This window comes from Toxorhynchites rutilus, chromosome 2, assembly GCF_029784135.1.
Source record: "Toxorhynchites rutilus septentrionalis strain SRP chromosome 2, ASM2978413v1, whole genome shotgun sequence".
NCBI classification, from domain to species: Eukaryota; Metazoa; Arthropoda; class Insecta; order Diptera; family Culicidae; genus Toxorhynchites; species Toxorhynchites rutilus.
The window spans coordinates 49,086,697-49,112,821 of NC_073745.1; the positions used below are offsets into that span (position 1 = coordinate 49,086,697).

Consider the following 26,125-nt stretch of genomic DNA (forward strand, 5'->3'; position numbering starts at 1 on the left):
AATGTTGGGCAGGACAAAGTTAGCCGGGTCAGCTGAATGAACTTACAAATTTAACCCTTTGCGGTGGTCTTAAATTTCGACATGTATGTCGTACTGATCGCAATTATTTTTACTTGAAGAAGCAGTGATGTATAACTTTGTAAGATGAACAAGATTCCTTTATTTTCTGTAAACTTCTGATAAGTATTTACTAAGTATTTACTACAATGTTTTTATGTTTATGATTTAAAAAATATTTGCTTTAATTCTTTTTCGCGTGATATCTGTATTACCGAAATAGTTAGTTTGTCGTCTTTCGCCTTTTATCTTTCTGTTTGAACATACAAAACAATGCTCTTTACATCTATACAGTGCCGCAATACATGGATTTTTCCATTAATCCTTTCCTCGACCACGGATGACAACTTTTGTTTATACTGAGTACATTCAGGTTTACGCGAGGATATGTACCTCGTAAAAAAATCCGAGTAAAAAAAACCGCGTTAATTGGAAAAACCGCATAAAAAACCGCGTTAATTGGAAAATCCGCATAAAAAAACCATGTCACCTAATGATAGATATTAAATGGGACTATCCTTACAAAGAACGGAATTAAAAAGTTGAGTGCTACTCGCTTCCGAAAACCCGTAGGTTTTTCCTGCAATTTCGTTGGTTACTGGTAGCTATAGTTCGGGTTTCCTCACGAATGAGGACATCTGCTGTTGCTAGAAGATTCCTTTGTGATTTGTACACTCTACTGCCGATGCACATGCAGTACCACTGTTGGACCGTCCAGAGCTAAGTAGACAGGGAGATCCATTCACGAGTCGCTGCCCGTAAAAACCCCGCCCGTTGTACAGCCCGCTGAGCTACCCGTTACCTAACACCTAAAATCCACGTAAGAATCGCGATAAGGTGCGGAACTAATTTCCTTCATAAGCGCTAAGATCCGTTACAAGCACTAATTACCGTAATATGCTCTGAGGGAACATAAGAGAAAAATGTGAGCTGAGGGGGAAATGTGATATTGTACTGGTCTTTTTTTACCGCGTAAAAAAACCCGCGTTAATTGGAAAATCTGCGTAAAAAAAACCTCGTAAAAAAATCGCGCAAAAAAAATCGCGTAAAAAAAAACGCGTGAAAAAAAACTTGGGTGTACCGTTATCTATTATTCATAGTCGCACAGTTTTGGTTCGTGAATAAGTTCACTAGACATAAAAATTCGTTTAGAAAAAGTGTGAACTGATACATTGTTACATAAATTTTAATATTAGTATACTTCTTTGCTGTGGTGACTGAGAGCAGACAAATGACCGCAAAGAGTTAATACAGATTTCGGTACAGATTTTCTGAGAAAAAACGCAGATAGAAAGATTTTTTGAAACCAAAAACACAGATTTTAATATGACAACCCTGGGTATGACATTCCTCGGTCGGTATTTTCAAGAGAAAATATCTAATGGGTAATTTTCTACAGTGTTTTTTCCGTGATGCAATTTGATGTGGGACATCCTTTATTCTTTCATTTCTCGATTTATTAACCCTCCTGTAATCGCGCGCTAAATCGTAACTCGTATACTCACGAATTTTGCGAGTTTGTGTAATATTGCTATTGTGTATTTTAGGCGTTGGAAATGTTGAATGGAAAAACTCCAGAAGATATTTTTTTTTCGACTTCATTCGGCTTAAATAGCCATTTAATTCAGCAACCTCATTGATTCTTATGTGTGAAACTAAAAAAACGCTTCCGCTTCAATCGTTCTGAAAATAACTGGATTTGATTTGCTGAGAACAGAACCTCTCGTGTTGTGAAATAATGTGACTGATGTGATGTTTTTTTTTATTTATTTATTAGACTAAAATACCCGATGGACCCGACGCACCAGTAACCCTAACCTTTGCTTGCTAAAACAGGTGATACAGTTCTTTTGGGTTTTCTTGAAGAACGCAATTAGCTTCGCCACGAAGGTTGAAAACGAACTAAACTGGACGGGACTTTTAAGACGGTAGTGACTCCAAATCATGAAGATAAATAAAACAAGACGATCAAAACACGATCCCGGAAGTTGTACAAGATGATGTTAACGGAATTTGATTAATTGTTAAGACTGCGACGAAACCTACGTCAATGCAGCTTCCTGGGCAGGAATTTTCAGTAGAAGAGGGAAAAAAGTAGCAGGTATTTTCAAGCATATAGATGTTAGCTAGGAAAAATCTGGCATGGTACCGGTACCGGTCAATCAGGTCACCGGGTCAATCAGGAAACAAACGAGAGCTAGTGTCTGGAAAAACGTCTGCTGCCTTTCCTGAAGCAACACTATTATTCTGTGTTGTTTCGGCCTGATTATTGATCTTACGGAACAAGGCCATCGAGTGGTATGCCACTAACAACACGCAGTATATGTCCAAAGACAAGAATCCACACACAAGAGCTCTTACAGAAATAATATAAAATATCGTCATGGCCAAATAGAACTTGAAGAAGGCCCAAGAAACTATAAGTTTAAGAGGCACTGGGATTCGGCGGAAAACAAAGTGTCCGAGGATGCTGTACAAAATCTGATAGCAGAAGTTTAACGAAAGGCTCGGGAATACGGAATAAGTCAATCAGTGGCATAGATGATTTTTTTCCTGTATTTCATACTAATTGAACCTCAAAAAAAATTAATTGACAAGCATTTGGAGAACTTTTTCTAGAAACAGGAAAAAAATAAAAATTCATTTCTTTGCGTAATCATTTCTTAATAGTTCCATTCCAAAGTTGCAATTTTCGATGGTGTTATTCAAAGCCTTGTTGACCGAAAATATATCGCCACTTTTCTGCACGTTGAATAAACATATCATTATTCAATGTGTCATGCATCATTGAACGCGGTCGATGACATCAATTTTTTCCGCTTTAACTGTTAAAATATGGGCTTCGCTTTAATTATATCGCGCGCATTGCAACATTTTTATTCAATTATTTCGTAATTTATTTTCAATTAACCGAACCATCCGTTGAAACGCGTGACAGGATAATATGTGATTCAAATGGGAATTATTTTTTTTTCCCCACAACGTTATTTTTTGTTCGATTTTTTTTGTGCCTGGGAAACTGAAATGGCAGTGCGGGAACAGAGTATACTGCAGTGCAGTTTTTATGGCGTTTCACAGCGGGGAAAACTTTATGCATTCTCAAAAACATAACAAACTGCATGCCCCATTCGTAGGATCTCCCGAGGCTGTAGTCAACGGCGGCAAAGTATGCAACATTCAGAAGCCGAAGAAAAATGTTGCACCAGAAACGATTCCCCCCCTGTGCGGAGCCCCGTCCGTTGCCTCTGTCGTGCCAAACTCATTCATATTCTATGCCAGAGCACACAGTTCTGGGAAAACATTCTCGTTTATGTGCTAAATTTTCTTCATGATGTGTTCTGCTGATTCACACGATGATGAAAAATGAAGGATAATGTGAACCTGTTCCAAATTTGATTATTCGGTCATAGTAATTAATTATTATTTAATGATATACATAGGAAATACATTCAAATCAGCATTCAAAACGAGAATCAGATACCAGCAGCTGTGGCTATCGAATAACATCTGCAAACGTTGGCCGAGAGTTCATTAAATCTGGAGCTTTCGTGCGGCGAATTCATGTCACGTATTTAATTCCGACAAATATGATAACGTCAACTGTGCTGTTGCACATCATAATCGCCTATCGGAACCGCATAACGGATTCGAACTGTAAGTACACAATTCAATTCAATATGCAATAAGCAATTTGCAATCATTTACCGGCGCACGCAAACACATAAATTGTTGCGCTCTCTCCGTTCCATTATCCTTCCTGGCAGATGTGACACCTGCTTGGCCACCAGTTGATACGGAAGGATCATGTCGTTGAATGATTGCTGCTTGTGCAGCATTGTGTCTCGGAAAGCCGCAGAATCGTAACCTTGTGCTTCCGTGCAGTATTTACTTTTCGAATTTCGCTGGTTATTATAATTATTCGAGACAGAGCGCATAATACCTTACAAAAGCATTGCGGATAGAATCCTTCGATTTCTCAAGTGGAGGCAAAATTCATAATGAATATGTTACGGTAGCCTATCTTAACAAGCCTCTCACCCCCTTAGCGTGCTTAAACAAATAATGCGACGTTGTATTCGCCCGCAAGCCTATACAGTATTCAAAGATCGTCGTAAAACAGACGCCAGCACAAAGTTAGCATATTGCGGTTAGAGCTGCGTCAAAACGGCATCTGTCGGATCCGAGAAAAGACTCGCTTGTCGTTTTCACTTGACCGATTCACGGAAGAAGCTATGGACCGTACAATTTACACAGCCACACTCCAAGTCAACTGCCTCCGGAGTGGCAATTCAAGTCAATTCCCAGCATAGCAGCATGGGAGCAATATTCGTCCGATTCAGTTGCAGAATCTATAATATCGCTGCTGCTGCTGCGATGGCATGACATATTGCAGAAAGACTTTCATGCCTTCCGAGCTGCAAGTGGAAATCACACGATGCTTGTGTATCCGTAGAGAGATTGAGTGCTGAAAAAATACAATTCGAAATTAATTTAATTCAATGCGTTATGTTAATTTAATGCGACGAAAACTGTGGTCTTAGAGCGCTCCGATGTGGTTTAGTCGAGTAGCTGAGTTTCGCATTCATGTTGAGCGTGATTGCACAGACAGAATATAGTAAAGTCATTAATGACATGTAGTTCAAGCTATTCAATAGATTGCTCATTTAGGTACTGTATGATCAGATCTGTCAATACATTCTGTCAAATATATACGGGGAGTTTGTGTTTTTGAAAGAAATGCTTGATTTATCATTTAAAGAGCCTGGCTGGGTAAGGGAGTAAAAAGTGACCTCAAACCAAATTACCAGCTCTATGGAAAATATTATATAAAGTACAAAATAAGAAATATCATCAAAAAATTTTCATCAAAAATTTAAGTACTGAAAAAAAAAAATTAAATAATGATTTTTTTCTCGTGCAATTTAGAGATTCAGTACTATTCAAGTTCGTATATAAATGTGCTCCTACACCTTTTCTAGATATGTGTGATTTTTCCAGAAATTTGAACATTGTTGTGAGGTACAAAAATATATGTGTCCAATTTATTTTAGAACGTTTAAACTAAGTACTAGTTTAATTTATATTTGAATGTTGTGATTTTTCCTCAGAAAATTTCAAGAACTGCGTAGTACGAAAATAAATAGAGTTCTAAAACAATATTTCGTTTTTATTTCTATTTTGATTCTAATATTTTTTTATTTTCTTAAAATTTTTAATTGTATTGTAATCATGTGTCTATAAAAAGAGCCCCACATCTTATCACTAGTGTTATGGTAAATATTGTATAGGGTACCAAATTAGAAAATTAGGTAATTTTTCTGAGTCTCTATATGGTTCACTTTGGGAGCTATGCTGCCGTTCTACGCATAGTTGTCCCATGTTACCTTTTGACAATTTTCATTTTTCTTCAGAATACAATGTTTTCATGCATAATCTTTCGGAAAAACACCAAAAAACTTATTGTTATTGCTCCCAGCTTTTCAAAAAACAACTGGGAGAAATAACAATAAGCTCAACTGTCCCATGTTGATATTCTAGACATAACTGTCCCTCTATCTATTATTCGTAGATTCATAATAAATGAATCGGTTCAAGCACAAGAATTGTATGTCGCGCTTTCAGCAGGACTAATGCACTATTTTTTAACAGAACACGTTAGCGAATGTCTAATAACAATGAGATTTATATTCTGCAAAGGTGTTGCAGATCACTCCCTTCTTCATAAAATGATGTTTTTATGCATAATATTTCGGAAAACCACCAAAAAACTTATTGTTTGTTCCCAGTATTTCAAAAAACAACATCAAGTTCAATTGTCCCGTGTTGTTATTCTAGGCATAATTGTCCCACCATGTATTTTCGAACTGTAATCAAGCTTGATTGATTCAATTGAGGGGAACTCTTCACATTTCATTAAACAATAGTTTACTGCTCATAAAAACCCGGTGTATTGCCAAACTGAAATACTCAAAGCTTCTGGTAGACAAATATGCTAGAAAACTTTGATTGCGTTTTTCTCAGTTGCTGATTTTGGAACATGGGACAACTATGCGTAGAACGGCAGCATGTATTTATGAATATCCAAGCTATTTATCTTGTGTTCAAATCGCACTGATAAATGATGGCTCCTCCCCGTTTAAAGGATAAAAGTAAATGTAAGAAACTGTTTTTCCAGGACCTCCGTTTTATGTATCAAAAGATTAAAAATAACAGATTTCTGAACAATTGAAAAACTCAATTCAAATGCAATTACTACAAGCAATCTCAGTTCTACGTCAAGCTTCCGTCCGTGCCCCTAGGTCCAGACTCATCTACTTTTTATTTGAAGCCATCTATAAAGCATGTGATCCATTTTTTTGGGATTTTATGGCACGCTCCCCTCGCAGTATTTTTTACAAGCTTTTTCATGTGATTTATGGTCTTTGAGCACAAGCAACCACATTGGGTGTCCTGCCTATTGAAAAGATTACGTAGTTTATGGACGAACCCTCAAATCAAACAAATTCTGCAATGAATATAAGTTTTTGTTAGATTACAAATTAAAACACCTTAGTAAATACAAAAAAAATACATATCAAAACAATCATCATCTTCTTATTATTCTCTTCTTCTTCATAACTGTCATCAGATTTATCATCATCTTTTCCTGATTCAAAAATTTTTTTGACGTAGGACTACGTCTTTCATTTCTATACCGGGGTGTAAAACCAAAGTTTCGAGAACGAAAGCGTTACGCTGGAGACCGAGATTTTGAGCGTTAATAGCTCTTAAACAACTGAACGAAATGGTATGATAAACACTTCATTTGAAACATAAAATGTCTACGCGTCATATACTTGTTACTTTTTCATCCAAAAACTTGTTTCAATAGTCTTAAAATTGCTTTCAAAACAGGCTATTGAAATCAAAAATCGGTATATAAGCGAGCGCCGCTCGTAAACCCACTCAGTAATGATTGAACAGCGATTGGAGCATGTTGTCGCTGTTGTTGTGAAGCTAATTTCGTTTATCATGAAAGCACTGATGAACGGTGTCACCAAGAGCCTGTTTGTGCACCTAAGGCCAAAAGGGAATCCATCAGGAGGAGAGTGATGCCACGGTTCCGCTTGAAACATCGGAGCAGCCGCCACACACACACACACACGCGCGGAATTCTCGTTGCTATCATCGTTGCTGAAAAATAATCTGCCAGTTCCCCTGGGAATTGAAAAATACATTCATGCGAAATAGTTTATTTTAGTGTTTTCTATCCATATAACACTGCAACCAAATACATTTGGTTTTGTTATTTTTCAATCAATCGCAATTAACAGGAAAGCTTCTGAATATTTTTTTCCCCATCAGTGGAAATTTTCGTATCCAATATTGGATGCATAACATGAAAAACGGAAAATGTTTCACATCTCGAAAATCAAGTCATTTTCGAGCGATTATTTGCTTTCTACTCATATAATGCTTCGACCAAATATATTTCGTTTTGGATTTTTTCAATCAAGTGCGATCAACGTAAGACCACGTCTTTCGGCAATTTATTAGAGGTGCAATGAATCTTTAGGAATTCCCGCTCTACGCGCACTGGCAAACAATGTTTACTCAACAATTTCTCAAACTAGAAATGGGTGTTGTGAGAAAGGATTAGCGAACGCAAAAACGACAAACGGGAGAAAGAGATGTTTGGAGGTTGAAGGAAATTGGCAGAAAACATCTTCATTTTATCTTTCGAATAATGTGATTCATACCACATCGTTTTGCCAGAAAGAGATTATTAATGCTCAAAGGAGGAATCGAGTCCTCCGAGGAAATTACCCAGCGCAAATTAGAGTCGACTATCGATTGCGGCATTCGTACACAAATAATTTCATAATGCAGTTTCACCAAAGTGATTTCTTCGGATATATTCACTACATCATGTCATGTATTTCATATTCTTCATAAGGATTCCATATCCATGGCACCTATCGGTAACGAATTATTATCGAAACCACGATTTTCGCTAAATGCTAAATGTACTCTAATCCATCAAATTTGGAGCCCTGAAAAGGGCCGTTGATTATATGCTAAGCTAATATAGCACGCTCTCCTCGGATACGATGGGCCAGCTGGATGTCCTTGGACATGATGTGACGCGTTTTGCATGGATAGCACACAAATTGGTATCTTCGAATAAGCCTCCTGCAGCGTCATAACCGCGGAACTTTGGAAGCGCAAGTCGGTTTTGAAGTCCTGAGCAATTCCACGAACCAAATGCTGCAAAGGTAGCTTGCGGATCAGCAATTCGGTCGATATCTGATAGCGACGAATTTCATGCGAAGTTCCCGGTCGATAGCGATGTGGCTTCTCCACCTATCCTGCTACTGGTGCGCTTATCCGAGCTGACTTCGTGTGCCTTACCATCGAATGACTAACGAGCTGTCTGCGAAAGACTAACGAGCTCGAGTCCTCACGGTGCGAGAGTAGAGTAAGAAATGAACGAAAGCAAAGGAAGCGTCATTTTATAAACCATAAAAGTATAGAATCTAAATCCCACCCTTATTATATTCGTGAGTATACAGTAAGCTTATACAATAAATAGGGTGGGGTTCACATTCGATTCTTTTATGTTAATACAGAGTGTACCATACATATACATATACATATACATATTATAACCGGAATTTTTTTTTTCAAATGGATCATAATAACCGACATGCCACTGAAAGGAAGTTATTATATCCCACCTTTTGTACAAAGAATTTTAAACGAAAATAAACTTCGTTGTGTAATAACGTCATAATAAGGGGCAGTCCACATACCACGTGGAAAACTTTAGGTGGTGGGGGGGGGAGGTTGTTGTAGGGGTTACGAAAATGTCCACACTTGTCCACGGTGAGGGGGGAGGGGTATAGATAATGCCCACGTAGACACGTTAGATACATAATTTGTAAAGAAATCACAACTGTATTTAACAATAATAAAATTCAAATAAAATGAATTCTGCATTTCCGAGAAATTTATCGGTATTTATCAAGGTTGAGCTGTCTGATGCTTCCCTTTCGAAAATCCATATTTTTTGACGTAGAACTACGTCTTTCAGGAAGGGTGCCAAATCAGAAAACAGGTCACGTTTTTAGGAAATAAAGTTAACGTTAATAACTATTTTCACTGTGAACGAATTCTCATGATTTGCATACCAATCGAATCGGAAATTCTCTGAGATTTGTTTGATATGCTATACATCGCAATTCGCTAATCTCTAAACGGTTTAAATTCATGAAATCTGGAAGAACTTCCTTTTTTCCCATACATTTGTTCTGCCGATTTGTATGCTAACCCTATCCGTATTTCGAATGCTTATAACTCGAACATTTCTTAATAGATCGGAAAGATGTTTGCATCAATTGATAAGAAATATTTGTACGCGTCTATCACAATTAAGAAAATTTTATTTTTATGAGATGAACAATTGAATAACTGTAAAATGTCAAGCGTTAACTAAACGCCCTAACTGCCAAGTTTTGAATGGCCAGATTTACGGTTTCCCTAACATAGACTTCAAAATCGATGTATCTGTGGAAATCCGCTTTGTAGATATACATGCAAGCCAGGGGTACTTTTGTTCCCACCGAGCTGTGTTTCCCTAACACGGACTTCAAAATCAATGTGTCTGGGGGAATCCGCTTCGTCAAAACATGCAAGTCGGGGATATTTTTGTTCCCACCTAGTTGTGTTTCCCTAACACTGACTTCAAAATTGATTTGCCTGGGGGAATCCGCTTTGCAAATATATGCAAGTCGGGGGTATTTTTGTTCCCACCTAGTTGTGTTTCCCTAACACTGACTTCAAAATTGATTTGCCTGGGGGAATCCGCTTTGCAAATATATGCAAGTCGGGGGTATTTTTGTTCCCACCTAGTTGTGTTTCCCTAACACTGACTTCAAAATTGATTTGCCTGGGGGAATCCGCTTTGCAAATATATGCAAGTCGGGGGTATTTTTTGGTGTTGAGTACTTTTGTACTCGCTTGTCGTTGTGCAGACCGGAATATGTTTCCCTAAAACTTTTACGTACTTTTAAACTGAGAAGCCTGGGAAAATCATCATTTCAGATACTAGAGGTGAATGAATTTTCGCGGTTTGAGAACTACGTAAACAATGATCGTTTGACGATTTTTCCGTTCAAATATTTTGGTAGTCCTAGGCATCATATCAAGCGTAAAAGGACGTTCATCAAATTTATTTGTAACGAAGAACATAATCTATTACAAAAATGTATTCTCAAATAATATTCGAAGTGGTAAACGAGTGGATTGCATAATATACGTCGTGAATTGCGTAGTTCTACGTCGAAAATATGCGGTCGTGTCCTAGATACAACCCTTTACATTTTTTCATATCGTTGAACTTCTTTGTTAAAATGTGTATTCTGATAGTAACGTACATCAACCAAGAGCAACCGATTTATTATCATTAGTTTAAGAGGATAACGATGAAATGACAGGATGAAGACACCGTAAAAGTATGTTAGAATGTTGTAATATTGAAAATACAAGTCATCGTTTTCCTAGATGGGGTTTTCGGTTCAATTTCCGCTCTTGATGAAAAAATCGTTTCGCTTTCATGGCTTCCAAGACTTTGCGGAAATGTAGTACAAACAACAAATTCTTTTATTGACACGCAATATATCTCTCGAGAAGTGTTGTTAGCAGTGATGTTCTACTTCGTTCTGAAATACGCTTCTATTGCGTTGGTCAGAAAGTTCATGCCCTCACTAATGATCAGGGCTCGACAATTTCGAAACTAAAAGATGAAAATGATTTTTTACTTTTTTCTTTATCTTCAGCCAATTTCAATTGCGATTGTGTGTATTCACTACGCATACTGAAACATCGATGTGATAGGATAATCATTGCTTTCAATCGAAAGTATCATCCGATATCATTTCTTAAAATTAGATTTTAGATTAGTGGAATTAAAAGGCGCATATGAGGATATATTAGTCTTACAACCAGATCTCATAAATTATTACGCCTGCTGGCATACTGAATATTCTATCATATAGTCATTTTCATTACTTTTAGTGAATACGATTCGAGCTCCAATGAAATTTTCATTCGAAATAAGACATTTTCATTCGATATAAGAACCTTTCATTTTCAATTGCCGATTTGATAATTTCGCTTCAGTATGATGGATGAAGGAAATGAACGTGAAATGAAACGAAACTTACGAAGCTGAAGTGATATTCTCTTGATTGAGCGTGAAGAGAGAATAGCACTATTGTGAAATTGCCCTGCTAATGATAATCAAATCGAGGCGCTGATCAAGAATAAGAACACATGAATTAGCAGCTTCATTACAAATACAGTAGAACCCCGATTATCCGTGAAAGTCTGGCAAGGTCACCGCGAATAACGAAAATCGTGGATAAGGCGTTAATGGACTAAAAATGAGGTGCAAACACGAAATAAAAATATTTCAGAAAACATTTTATGGATCGTATTTCCAAACTAACAGTTTTGAAGCAAATCATGACTGGTGATGCAAAATCTAAGCATTCGTAACAATATCGAGTGAAAAAAAATCTTAGAGCTAACCAAATGACCTCCGTTAGCTATCCTCGAAGCCTGTCTTCACTTGGAGAAAGTCTTCCTTTGTTTCAGATATTGCATCTTCAAATTATCATTTGTTCGGGCCGGTGGAACAAATAATTGAAGGACAAGAATTTCGATTCATTGGACGATTCGAAGCACCTTGCGCAGTCTTTTGACGAAAAAAAAACAAAGAAGTTCTGCGATGATGGAATTTTCAAGTTGCATGAAAGATGACGAAAGATTTCATAAGATATAACGCGGACTCGATTATATACAGTCCAGGTTTTTTTTACTGTGTATAATCGAATCCTGAATGTAATCAAGTCAAAACCCATTTTTTTTATTCGCTTTTTATGCATATATTTTTCGTTATTTGAATATAAAAGAAGAATTTAATTTTTGATTCATCCCCTTAAAGTCAGAAAACGCATTTCTCACATGAAAGAAGCTTTTCGAATATATCATTTTCAAGGCTGATATCACACATACATTTGGTCTATACAATGGAAGATATTGCAAACCAGCAGGACATTTTTGTTCGGTGGAAGGAATCAGTTTTCACGTCTGCTGGAGAGTGCTTGTGTATTTTTGCGGTATACGCACATATTGTTGCTGTTTTTATGCTCTGCCAAAGGTGTACTGAAATGGTTATGAAATGAGGAATAATGATACTGGGGGAACAGAATATAATCGTCTGTGACCGAGTGTGTCAACTGGGAAAAAGAATTGATTCAGAAATTCAGAAGTGTGCTCGAACTCATTCCGATCGATTTTCGTGTATTCGAACACATTGTTTCTGAAAAAAGTGACATCATAGTGTAGCTCATTTCAAGCCGGATGTGAAGAACGTTTTTCACAGCGGTGAGAGCTGTGTTCATCGACGATAAACTGAAGGTGAAAACCTAATCGCTTCGGATTTTGTATTGCCGTTTTGCGAAAGGCGCATAGCATAATTTATGGATTATTTCGTTGGGAAATGGTGCTCCCAGGGAACGTAATTTTTCCAAGAAATGCTGAAAAACTGATTGAATATTCAATTAGTTTAGTGTTTCGTAGTCACTCTAGATGGTATGCAATCAATAGTACACGCATGGAATTTGACAACCTGTTGAAATCGATTTTTTTATTGTTTATTGGATCATTCGCGCCTCTCAGTGCAATCATTAATTCATCGACCCTTGTCAGTGCAAGGAATATACAAGTCTGGAGGCCTCGGTAAATGTCTGTTGTCATCTTTAATCCTGCATAACAAATTATTTTGGTCGGATTTAGCTCCATTCTACTACTCCAAAATCGTGATGATATGAGACTAATTCGGTGCATTTCGTTTCAAAGCTTATGAATCCCCCAAAGCCCTTCTATCTGAGCTGAGCCTACCAACGAATCCGATTTCGAAACTAAAACACTGTGTTCCGATAATTAATTCTTTAACTCATCGCATGCGTTACGGAGCTATACCTAGTTGACAAACCTGATCTCCCAACACAAGTTTCGTTGAACACCAGTGCACTCGTTCAATGTTAAGTTGCACAATAACAAAAACTTTATGAATACTTAGTGCTAAAATAAAATCTCACTTGTTTTACACATTTTATGGCACTTTAGCCTAGACGTTCATTTCAGGAGCGCATCGCTGCGACAACATTTGCTCGGTTTAAGTGCGCTGCTGCGGATAGAAAGCCCAAGAGAAGCGACGGAAGAGTTCAAATGAATGTCAGTCGGCAGACATTCTGCCTCCCCGATCAGAGGATGCTGCGAATCACTAGCTGTTTGATGTAATTGGCGTTTTTAATACTCAATCATAATTAGCACACTTTTGTCAAGGCTCGTGCCTTGCAATTAGTTCATGAAACGTCACGATGAAAGCTTCCCTCGGGAAGAGAGAGAAAAACTGAGAAGTTGCACAACTGTTGCACAATCAGCACTGGCAATGATATTGAAATGAATGCAATATAATTTCATTCGAAAGGGCACATGAATAATAAATTTATTCCGATTTATCCAATAGAAGGCTGTACCAGTTAGAGCACAAAATCCCCGCCAGATCCGGGATCCGGGCGTCGTCTGGCTAAGGGTCGAATTGATTGTATCGAAAGCGACCGATCGTAAATTATTTATGCGAGCATCATCATCCCGTCTCGGATGTAAAGCGCTTTCAAATCGAACTCAAATGCAGAATTTTCAGAAGAGCCCAATTATTGGTTTTGGAGTGGTTCCATTGGGGCTCCGGGAAATACGTACCTGCATCGTTTTGCTGTCGTTGATGGTCACTTTCAATTGTTTTCATCCCCAATCGCTGTAATATTATTGGTCAGCAATAGAAGTGGAACAACCTGTGGGTAGAGAAAGAAATAGAATAGAAAAAATTACTATCAAATGTTTAATGGAGTGGAAAACTGCCCTTTCCCTGTTCATTTACGCGAAAGCTTTCGTCATTCGCTTCTTTTCCATTTGAAGTGGTTATGAGCAGCGATAGAACTGAAAAATCAAATCGGGCACGGCCTTTATTCTACTTCATTCCATAAGAAGAGCAGAGGATGAATAATTTGTTCTTTGATATGAGAAAAACAACTATCACTGTGCATCTTACGAGACTGTGATTGACTTTCTGATGGCTGTAATTCCAGGTGGAATTTTTGATAATCCCTTGTTTGCCATGATATTGGAACAAGAGCTATTATTTGTAATGACTGATTGAAACGAAAACCCAGCATTATACAACATCCCACAGCACACACATACACTCATCGGGGAGCACATACTCTAAAGGGGAGCTGCTCGTCGTATATCAATTTATTATTTTCACCCGAATGCTTACACCCAGCGTGTCGATGCCTTGTGTACTGCCAAGAAGCGTATAAAACTTAACGAGAAGGATCATATCGGGATGCCATGATGCACACGTTAGGGCTGCAGCAGGATTCCTCCTCCAACTTAAGCGCTCGGATAATACCGGATATTGATGTAGAGTAAATTGATCTGTGGTGAAGGTCGAAATCTATGATGCTGTAAGATGCGAAATGGAAGATGTACGGCAAACGGGCAGAAGGCAGGTGCATTGCAAAAAAAAACGCAAGTGCACATTGATGAGGAAGGATTGCAAAGTTTTTCCGAGCCATCGTTAGATGGATAAATGTTCATACTATGGATTACAGTGGGATGCACTGATGAAGTCTTCAACGGTGCTCTATATTTTGTTCCCCAATGGTGCTACGTGCCATAGAGGGATTACGCTCCCTCAACGTAGTATTTGTTTGTGCAATTTTTATTCCCACTTGGAAAAGATTATGCTGCCAGTAACACTTCTTGGTTATATTTTAAGTAGCACGTTTAAAAATACGCATGTGTTTTGCGAATTATTCTTCGACAGAAATGGGCATGAATCACAGACTTCAGTTGAATCGACGCTTCCATTTTCCATCCACTTTTATATTTTTATTTATTTAGTAATTATAGTTAATGTCTGTAATCTGTTATACCTGTAGGACTGTGGATGTTTGGAAGTATTGTTTTTGAATTTAGTTCTTTCAATTGTTCAAACCCCCATTATTTTAACCCTCTTAATACTCCAAGTGGTGGTCTTGAAAAGAGACGTTTGTTATATGAACTGGTATATTTGGAACGGGTTGTAAGAGTTGGCGTAAAGAATCCAGAACCATTAGGCTGTCTATCTTCAATAGTAAATTATCAATTTCTATGAGACTATGACTAAATTTCTATGACTTCTATGAGAATGGTATTATGAAGCTACTTTTAGTATGGAAATCAGATAATCCGGAGCATATTGAAAAAAAATTGGAATTCAACGCGAAAATAATGGATTACTTTCTCCCCAACCTAACAGAACCTCCACCTATTGTGACAAACGAGATTTTTGGATTTTTGTTTCTTCGACTGGTATCGACCAATGTGCGATTTCGCGTTTACATAATCACATCACTTACCTCAGTGAATATTGATTCTTACCTTTCCCCACTAACAACTATCCCTTCCATGATAATCGCAAAGGAACTACGCTATAGAGGCGATCCTTCAGACCACGAATATCATTCCTAACATTCCTTCCCTTCTCCGTGTGACTGTAAGTACGTAAGTAATACGTAAGTTCAAAGTACGAAACACCGAAATATGCACAATGAGAATGGTTTGCTACTCCCAAGCGTCGTTTGTGCAATTTTGCTGGTTTAGGTCAATCACGGAGTGCAACTTCAAAGTGTACAGTATACCCAAGCTCAAGCTCAAAATGTAGTACTTTTGCGTATTTATATGTCTGAAAAATAGGGTATGAACACAAAACAAGCCGCTTAAGAATGACCCAAATTATTATTTTAAACATGAAAAGCAAACGGTCCTTAACTAACCTTTGCAAATTCTATTCAATAGCGAGTAAAGCGAGTAAGTATGTGCCTGGAGACACGAACAAGTTGTTGACGAAATGAGTCCTTCGTTATTATTTCTCCATAAAACATAAAGTGGCGTAATGCGCACTGTTTATTTTTTAAAACTCCCTTAAGATTCTTCTTCTTAAATGGCACTAACGTTCCTAGAGGAACTTCGCCGTCTCAACGTAGTATTACTTGCGTCATTTTTATTAGTACTTAGTTGAGATTTCTATGCTAAATAACACGCCTTGAATGAAAATATTGTTACCCGGACACATACAAAAAATAGAACGCTCGGTAAAAAAGCGGCAGTTCCGGCAAACGACCTCAACCAATTACGGAAGTAAGAAGTGCGTGCCGAAACTCATTGAATTGGAAATAATAAAAAAAGATAAAGTGTGAAAAGAGATGGAGGAGGAATACCTATAGAAATATCAGAGTTTTACGGAAATTAAGAATAGAGAAAAGTTTTCGAATGAAAAAGGAAGGTTAGACTATCAGAAGGACGAGAGACGAAGAGAAAGTTAGAAAAAAGCTTAGCCAGATATTTAGCTGCATCACTCATGAGGTACTAAAGGCACGTGCGGAATTCGCCATCTTCTGAGTACTGTTGGTCGACCGTATCCGCCATTGAGAACAGACGTGGATGAAAGCCCACAAAGGGTCAAATATTCGAAACCCCTTCATGTTATAGTCGAATCTTCTATCTATGGAGCGTATATGTGGTGGAAATATATTACGGCGATTATAACTTCAACTACAAAATTCGATCGTATTTTTTTGGATGTTCTGCGAATTCGAGTTTTTGGCTGGTTCAAAACTTACTTAACTTAGGTTACTAACTTACATTGAAATTTTTGACGCATTAAATAAGCTCGATGTCTCGAAGGGGCCAGGTCCTGACGGAATTCCACCGGTTTTTATAAAAAATTTGGCATCTGAATTAACTCATCCACTTTTATGGCTTTTCAATACGTCATTGGAATCAGAAAGGTTCCCAAAAATATGGAAAAACTCTTTTCTTGTACCAATATTCAAATTCGGTAATAGATCCGATGTAAGAAATTATCGTGGAGTAGCAATTATTTCTTGCATTCCAAAACTCTTTGAAGCCATAATAAACCAAAAACTTTTTCAACAACTAAAGACACGAATTACGAATAAGCAACACGGTTTTTTCAAAGGACGATCAACAACAACAAATTTGCTGGAATTTGTCACATTCACTTTGAATGCAATGGATAATGGTAATCAAGTTGAAGCTCTATACACTGACTTTAGTAAGGCTTTCGATCGTGTTGATATACCCTTACTCCTTCTTAAACTTCAAAAAATAGGGATAGAAGTCAAGCTATTGAAATGGCTAGAATCATATTTGACTGACCGCACCCAAATGGTAAGATTTAATGGGGAAATTTCAAAACCAATATTTGTTACATCCGGAGTTCCTCAAGGCTCTCATTTGGGGCCATTTTTGTTAATTTTATTTGTTAATGACGTTTGCGTTTTTCTTAACAGTGTTAAGGCACTTATCAACGCAGATGATATGAAACTGTATATGGAAATAAAGAATGAAGAAGACTCTCAAACATTCAAAAATGAAGTTGAATAATTGGTGCACTAAGAGTTTATTACAGCTCAATGTTAGGAAATGCACTTTGATTACTTTTACAAGAAGAAGAACACCATTGGACAATGGTGTTATACTGGGTAGTCAACCCATCAGTAGATGTCAACGAGTAAGAGATTTAGGTGTGATCTTGATTCGAAACTAACCTTCGTGGATCATTATAATACATTCATCCATAGAGCAAATAATATGTTGAGCTTCATTAAACGTTTTAGTTACCATTTCCACGATCCGTACACAATAAAAATATTATATATTACATACGTCAGATCAATTCTCGAATACTGTAGTATTGTATGGTCCCCCTACATAACTTCACACGAAGACAGAATTGAATCTGTACAAAAACAATTTTTGTTATTTGCACTTCGTAAACTAGGCTGGTCTTCATATCATCTACCTCCATATGAAGCACGCTGTATGCTAATCAATATTAAAAGCCTAAAAGAACGTCGGAACTCTGCCATGATTCTATTTATTATTGATATCATATCACAACGAGTGGACTCAGAAGAAATATTAGGAAACCTGAATTTTTACGCACCGATTAGGAACCTGAGAAACCCTAACATTTTTTACATAGATTATCGAAGAACGAATTATACCAAATATAGTCCTATTAATCGTATGATGAGTCTCTGTAACGAACACAGTGAAACAATTGATGTAACCATGTCAAGATCAATGCTCAAAGACTATCTGAATAGTATAAGATATCGTTAAATTTCACTGTAATATTTGGGCAGCATATTTAGTCTACGCTGGTTTGACGAAATAAATAAATAAATAAAAAAAATTGATTCTGTAACTTGTTAAAATCGTCTTTTAAATTAAACGAATAAATTATCCAGCCAGCTCTCTTTAGATTTTTAGTTTTAAGTAAGTAGTTTTAAGTAGTATTAAGAATGTATCGGTCTACAATTTAGATTGACGACAATAAAATAAAAAAAAAATAAAAAAAATAAAAAAAACTAAACCAGCAAAAAAAAACTGTGGCCGTGTAAGCAGTGGATGTAGGAAAATCACGCACAGAAGCATCGACAACGGATCATCTTGACGAGCTGATCGTTCTATCCGAATCGGTTGTGACTGGCGCCCATTCAAGAGCAGCCGTGACGAAGAGGAATCTTCTACCCTTGAGATCCTGCTGACGAAGCCCGGATTAGTCCCATTAGTGTCATTCTGCAACGTAATCCTACGTCAACTATGCGTTCTTGTCTTGAAAACAACCGTCCAGCTTTTTAGTGAAAATGTAATTCTCTCGTAGTTTTTAATAAGCCAATGTGATGACTGAACTATTTGTTCAGCGTTATATGGCGTTATACGAAACAACTGTACGGATCTTCCCGCAAAATTGATTTCTACCAAAGACTAAGATATGGTGGTTCTAAGCCGGCCGATATCGTTCCTCGTTCCCAATGGTTCGTTGCTACAGAAATCGTCAACCACTGTCACTGTCACTAGCATTAGCATTCAAATTTCGTCATCCATGAATTAGATATCATGGTGTGACCGTTGGGTTCAATTCTACCAGAAATTCAAGAATATTTGCGCCGGAAACATATCTCACTGCAAAGAAACGCTCCGCACAATGTTAAGTGGAATAATAAAATCAAGGTGTGATAATAGGCATTCTGAGTCTGAACATTGTTTGAAAGAGTGATACTCGTCTGTTGAATGTGTCATTGGGATGAAACCGTAAAATCCAGTACCTCCCTGGCAGAAATTTGTAAGCATCATAGTCTTTCGCACATAAAAAGTTTGTTCATTACTAAGATAAGTTTCGCTTTGCACACCTAATAAAAGCTTGTTGATCTTGAGCCCCCAATGAGTCAACACAATATAAGTTCCACACATTTTCGTCGACACTCGAAATTTACGACGCCATTATGCCATGCCATTTCGGTTCATCCGTTCGGCACTCGTTAAGTCCAGAGCATTGAGCAGACTCGAATATGCTTATTAAAATCTCAGCATAAAAGACGCATGCCTTTAGGTAAGATACGGTGATGTGGGCAGGATTCACAGCAGCATTAGACATCACACTCCCACGAGACAGAATCCCCGCCGGCAGTTCGACATGTGTGATTTGCAAACCCACCCAACCACGAAATTGTATATTCGAAGAAGGTGTGGTTTCCTCCCTTGAGACTACGTTCACGCCACCTGAGGCTGTGGATTTTATAAATAATATTCTGTATCATCGATAAACCTGTCGGCTCTTTTGGCAGACTCAACGCCAAACACCGGTGTCTATAAAGATTGATGGTGGAACCATTATTGCTAGTTTATCATAATCTGTCATCGATGGACGTAATAATAGTAATAGCGATCGAGCTGGCAGCAGAACTATTTTTTACACGATGACCAACGTGTTTTACAGCAAACGAGTTCGAGGGTCCCGACATTGACCATCACCTTGTGCCCAACCTTGTTAACCGGTGGGAGAGAATGTTTAAGGTGTGCATGTTCGAGTGACTTTGATTTTTTTTTTGTGCGGAAATGATGAAGAACAAGTAAGAACCTTCAGAAATGTAAATATTGAAACCCCAGTGCCTTCAACATTTAATCAAGCAAATAGGTCCATTATAATACACGGAGAATCTCTCGGCCTGTTCAAGCACTATTCATAGCGCTTATCATTTCCTTCATTTCTCCTCTTTTTGTTAAAATAATTTCAAAATGTCTCGGTGCAACAGCCCGACCCCAAGGGAATTTTCATTCGCTGTTGATGGCCTCGGGGGTTTCTGTCTCTCGACGCAGCAAAACGGCCGCATGCCGGCTGATTACATCAATTTTTTATTACTCACGAACTTCCTGTTTTCCTCCTGCCAACCAAACGTCGACGGTTGGTTATCAGTGCTGAAAATCTGCTATATAAACCCCGGAAGACATTGAAAAGCGTATTGGCCTTGGTATTGCGGAAGTTCTGCCACGGGCCATAGAATTTGTGTTTTTTTCTGAGTTTTTCTATTTTCGGCGGGCATTTCACGTTTGAAAGAAAATTCATTCCGACTTCAACTTTGATGATTTATTGCCCCCCGTGATTGTATAACATCTGTGATGGCACCCATCAACGCCATGTCAAGCCGGAAAACTTTCAATCGCTCCTCGTCCCCCGCCTTCCCGAAGCCATCCCGAGACGTGACGTAGACCGTTTTTGCCGTCGCGTCAAATTGAATCGACTGAAGAGACGACAGGCAAGGTATCACAATGATGCTATGGTATGGTGTCGGAGTGACAAGCCTGTTGGCAGTGCGCGTATTAAATGCTACATGCGATGCTCGGGCCGTGCGTGGGTGTGAAAGTTTAGCACCGAAGGCGTGTAAACAAGCTGATGTGATCAACATCGATGGCATCCGGGTGACAGGCGATGGGTTTGCTAAACTAAATGGGGCGGGAAACTGCTGAAAGCAGTGTTTTATTTACTTGTCATAGATTCTGTTTATTGAGTACATTCCAGTGACATGTTGCCAGCCAATAGTTATTGCTCTTGCTTATATTTTATTGGTTCAATTGTTGCAATTTGTTGTTGCAACTTATATGGAGCTATAGAATAAGTCTGCGAAGGTTTGGGGCTTCTCTGGGAAAACGCCTATACAATCCCTTGCCAATTCTCGTTTTATAAATGTGCAAGGATTAGTCAGAAAACATGAAAACAAATATATTTATATTTGACAGTGGAATTTATTCAGTTTTATTACCCCGTTGTTGGGGTTGCTAGCGGACATCGGTGAAACGGGTTAATGAATGATAGATGAACTTCCTCGTCAAATGCAACAAGTTACATTTTGAGCTTGAGCTTGACCTTGGGTATACTGTACACTTCGTAGTTGCTCACCGTGATTGACCTGAACCGGCAAAATTGCACAAAGAAAACACTGAATGTATTGCTTGGGAGTAGCAAATCATTCTCATTGTGCAAGTTTCGGTGATTCGAGCTTTAAATAGTCAATAATGACGCCGGCCACGTCTTTACAGTCACCAGAGGAAGGGAAGGAATGTTTTTATGATAATCGCCACCCGAAGATCAGAAGGGTTGCCTATATAGCGTGGTTCCCTAGCGATTATCATGGGAAGGATGGTTGTTAGTGGATAGGTGGATTCACTGATGTAAGTGATGTGATTTTGTTCTCGACGAAAAGTGGTTCATCGTTTCGCGAACCATCTCACTTTTTACTTATTTGAACACCCAACGTGGAGGATATCCATAGGCATCCTGAAAAGGATACCAGGAAAACACTTTTGCAATATAATTGATCATCGATGTATTGCCTGGGTTCTCATGTCGTGAACTATTCCATTTTATCATATTTGAACACCAAACGTCGTATCCACTGACTGACTGACTGACTGACTGAATACTGGGAAAACACCTTCATAATATAACGGCTCATCGATGTACTTCGTAGTTTATCGTGTCACGAAATATTTAATTTTCACATACGGCTGAAGATATCCATAGGCATCCTGAGAAGGATATCGGGAAAAACTCTTTAAAAAATAACGATTCATCGATGTGCTTCGGGGTTTGTCGTGTCGTGAATTATTTCATTTTGAAAATGCTTGAGGATATACATAAGCAACCTGAGAAGAATACTGGAAAAACCTCATTTAATACAGGTAAACTTCGATATAACGTACATTTCACTTTCAAAATTGTACGTTGTAACGAATTGTACGTTATATCGAAGCATAATAAAGTACTCACAAACGTAGTCTATAATACATTACTGTGTTGCTGTTTTAGTCAAGTTAATGAATAACTTCAATCAGAAGACGAAGCCAGCCTTTCTCATGATGTTTCCCTTCGTACTGTTGATTAAAGGCTGATTCATTTAGAATATGGAATCATTGTTCTATCAGAAAAAAAAAATTGAAAAAAAATTTCCTTTACATTTTGAAAAGGTGTACGTTATATCGAGGTAAAATGTACGTTATATCGAGTGACGTTATATCGAGGGTACGTTATAACGAGGGTACGTTATATCCAAGTTTCCCTGTACAACGAACCGACGTTGTGTTTTCGGCTTGTCGCATCGCGAACTTTGAATTTTTTACATACACGCGTACACATACAATCCTATACAAATATTCACATAAACATACAGTATTCACATAAATATGAATGCGAAGTTACGAACGACTATAGAACACTTTGACGCGCTTACTTTAATGAAGACCAGGACCTATTTAAAGTAGAACAGAAACACATGCACCCAAACTTCTTTTCATATGGAGCTCAAGAAGTTTTTCTAATCTACACACCGACGTAACGTTGCCGCTTCCTTTAGAATAACGACACATGAACAAATCAGTGTTTGTAATCAGAGTATCAAAGTATGTAATACAAGGTTCAGAAAAGTGTTAATAAACTTAGCGTGTAGTTGCATCGTGCCGCTCCTGCGAGATGAAAAATAGAAGGTGGGAAGATTCACGGGTTTTGCTTGTGTTAAACTTTGATTGTAGTAGTAGCCAGGAAGATAAGAAGTTCACATATCAGGCATAACAGTCAGTTACTCAAATGGTACAAAATTTAATGTGTCAACGAATAACGTTGAAAGAGGATATACAGAAAATAATTACATATTTCCAAAAAATATTTTTCGCGTTACATTGATCATTTGAAAAATAAACAGAACATGTCACGAACCAAAATGTTTCATTTTTGTTATTTCTTCTTATATCAGAATTAGTATTCTAATTTTTACTATGTTTGGATTTTAGAGTATCTTCATGGCAGTTTATCTCTTGTTAGCAATTGTAATTTCTTTTCCCACAATTAGGGTGCTGAACACTTCATTCGTCTAAAACTAGGACGGAAGCAGAAAACTTTTCGTCTCAATTTAGGTCATATGGAGTCTATTCAATTTATTTTTCAAGTGCATTTTACGCGGAAAAAACTTGCTACTTTTTTCTCATGCGCTGTAAAATGTTTTCCGCCAAAGGAAAAAACGATTTTGTAACTCTGACTTTGTTCATTTACGTTTTTGGTAGATGTAACGAGAAGTAAAATAAGACTGAAATTTCAGTTTCTGCTAAAATTTCAGTTGGGCCCCTATGATTTTGAACGCTAGCATTGATTTAAGAAAAAATACTAATTTGTTCATTTCATCAGCTTATTTTTACTTTTAATAACAACACTTTTCGTATGTAGTGGACTATTATAAGAAAAGTAATATACATAAACAAAATCTGTGACGTCACAGATTTAAAAATCTTTCCACCTTTCATTTTCCATCTCGCCGCTCCTGTATGCGCTCATTTTAACGATCGGTTATACTCTGGCTGCAAACTCTCCCATTCGAAACGAACAGCGCCATTGCACACACAGATGCGTGTATGTACACGGAGAGAAATCTTAACCTCACTTGAATATCACTTCAGCTTATTCTTGCGAGTAAAGGTCGTTTTATATTATACAGCACGTATCGACACGAGCAGACAAATACATGATGTATTTATATTATCAGGCATAGCAGCTTCTCTGTACGGACCGGCAGCGCAGACGGAGCGGAGAAATTTGTTTTCAGAGCAGCAGAGTAAATTCGCGTTGACACGAAATTGAGCTTCGTATCACGATTTTGGGAAGCGACAATCACTGTAATGGATTCTCAGGTGGAGTGAACACACTTCAAAATTAAAATTATGAATGAAGAAATAACTTTTTTACATCGAATATGTATTTTATTCACACGAAAACCACATTTTGTTACAAGGGGGGAACATTCTTTTACAAAATTACGTATGAAGAAAACTTCATATCATAATGATGTGTTTTAATTGAAATGGCCGAGTAAATATTAGTACTATATGTTTTAAATAACCAAATAACATGAAGTGAAAATTTTTATTCAAATTTTAACAGGGCCTTCTAATTCGATAGAGAGTACTGTGTATGCCCGGAGCCGTTCCGCTATATATACGCATACACATTTGAAACACACGCAATAATATTTGTCTTGCATGAAACGTGCCGTGCCGGTTTCGCTACGTGCCTGATAGTATAATATTACCTTAATTATCACACACCGCTGCAATGCATTGAACTCAGGAGAGTTGCGCTTCTGACACTGTGCTTTACTAATGTATGTACACATAAATCAGAACTCATGCAGCATAATGAACGAAACTAACACATTTAAACTGTGCACACTTTTCACCGTCAGCGCAATTTTTTTATGTCCACATTCTGATTCACTCTATATTCATAGAATTATCGAACGAAAGACTGTGAATTTCGTTGGGAAAATATTTCGAAGCGGTTTCGAAAATGCACGTTCAAATCACAGACTCACCCGTTTAGTCACTATTCCCAACTACTTATTTTAATATTGAACCTGATTGAACCTGATGTTGTTTTATGTGGTTTTCCGGGATAACTATGCGTATAACGGCAGTATTCGACAAATAAAAGTAGCTACCACAATGTACACAAAGAGATAGTTTTAGTTTAATTTTGACGTAGGACTACGTCTTTCATTTCTATACTGGGGTGTAAGTTCCAAAGTTCGAGTTTCGAAAACGAAAGCGTTAAGCCGGAGAACGAGATTTTGAGCGTTAATAGCTCCTAAACAACTGAACGAAATGGCATGATAAACACCTCATTCGAAAGATAAAATGTCTACGCGTTCTACGCTTGATACCTTTTAATCCAATAACTTGTTTTAATAACCTTAAAATGCTTTCAAAACATGCTATTGAAATCACACCAATCGGTATAAAAGCGAGTGTCGCTCGGAAATCCACTCAGTCATGATTGCGCAACGATTGAGGTACCATCGCTGAAATGAATGGATGTGTTCCTAACACAGACTTCAAAACCATGGAGCCTGCGGAAAAGGGCTAGTGAGATGCAAGCTGCGAGTACTATTATACTCGCTTGCATTTTTGCAAACCGGAATGTGTTTTCCCAACAAAGATTCCGAAACCAATAAGTTGGGAAAACCGGCATTACAAATCTCGGCAGTACTTTTATACCCCCATGCATTTTTACACTCCGTTTTGCTAAAACGGTCTACAAAAGCGGGTATAAATGCAACGTTTTGGCTTGGTTATTCAAGACTGCATATCCCTTCATGTTGCCATCTCACTGATCTTCTACGCATACCGTTTGATGATTAGGCAAAATGTTGATAACTATTTGCTTCGATAACCTTAATGCATGAATTGATCTAAATTGGATTTTTTTTGCAATTGAATTCGTAAATTGTTTCATTGATTCACTAGTGTAACAATTATACGAAATGGGATGAACCCACAGTGAATATAACACTTACACAATTACACTTTGTCCAAAGAATTTTTATATATATACTACCTAGAAATAAAATGGGTCAGTCTCTAAAAAGTATCCCGTGCGAGTTGATGCGTATAATATCCGAAAACTGTAGTCTTGATCGATCCCTCCTTTACATACTGTAGACAGGATCGATAACTCGGGTAATGCCGAACTAGAGCGTGTAAAACTAGTCGGTGGTGTTAATCG

General features: G+C 37.7%; 1 protein-coding gene across 1 annotated transcript in view; it reads right to left on the reverse strand.

Annotated features, from left to right (window-relative positions):
• The window catches only part of LOC129768124 (uncharacterized), a 217,498-nt gene that overhangs the window by 26,713 nt on the left and 164,660 nt on the right, over positions 1 to 26,125 (reverse strand). Inside the window, exon 2 of the mRNA XM_055769559.1 lies at positions 13,867 to 13,958. Within this exon, the coding sequence (XP_055625534.1) occupies positions 13,867 to 13,872 (6 nt within the window). The 5' untranslated portion in view covers positions 13,873 to 13,958. The remainder of the gene's footprint in view (positions 1 to 13,866; positions 13,959 to 26,125) is intronic.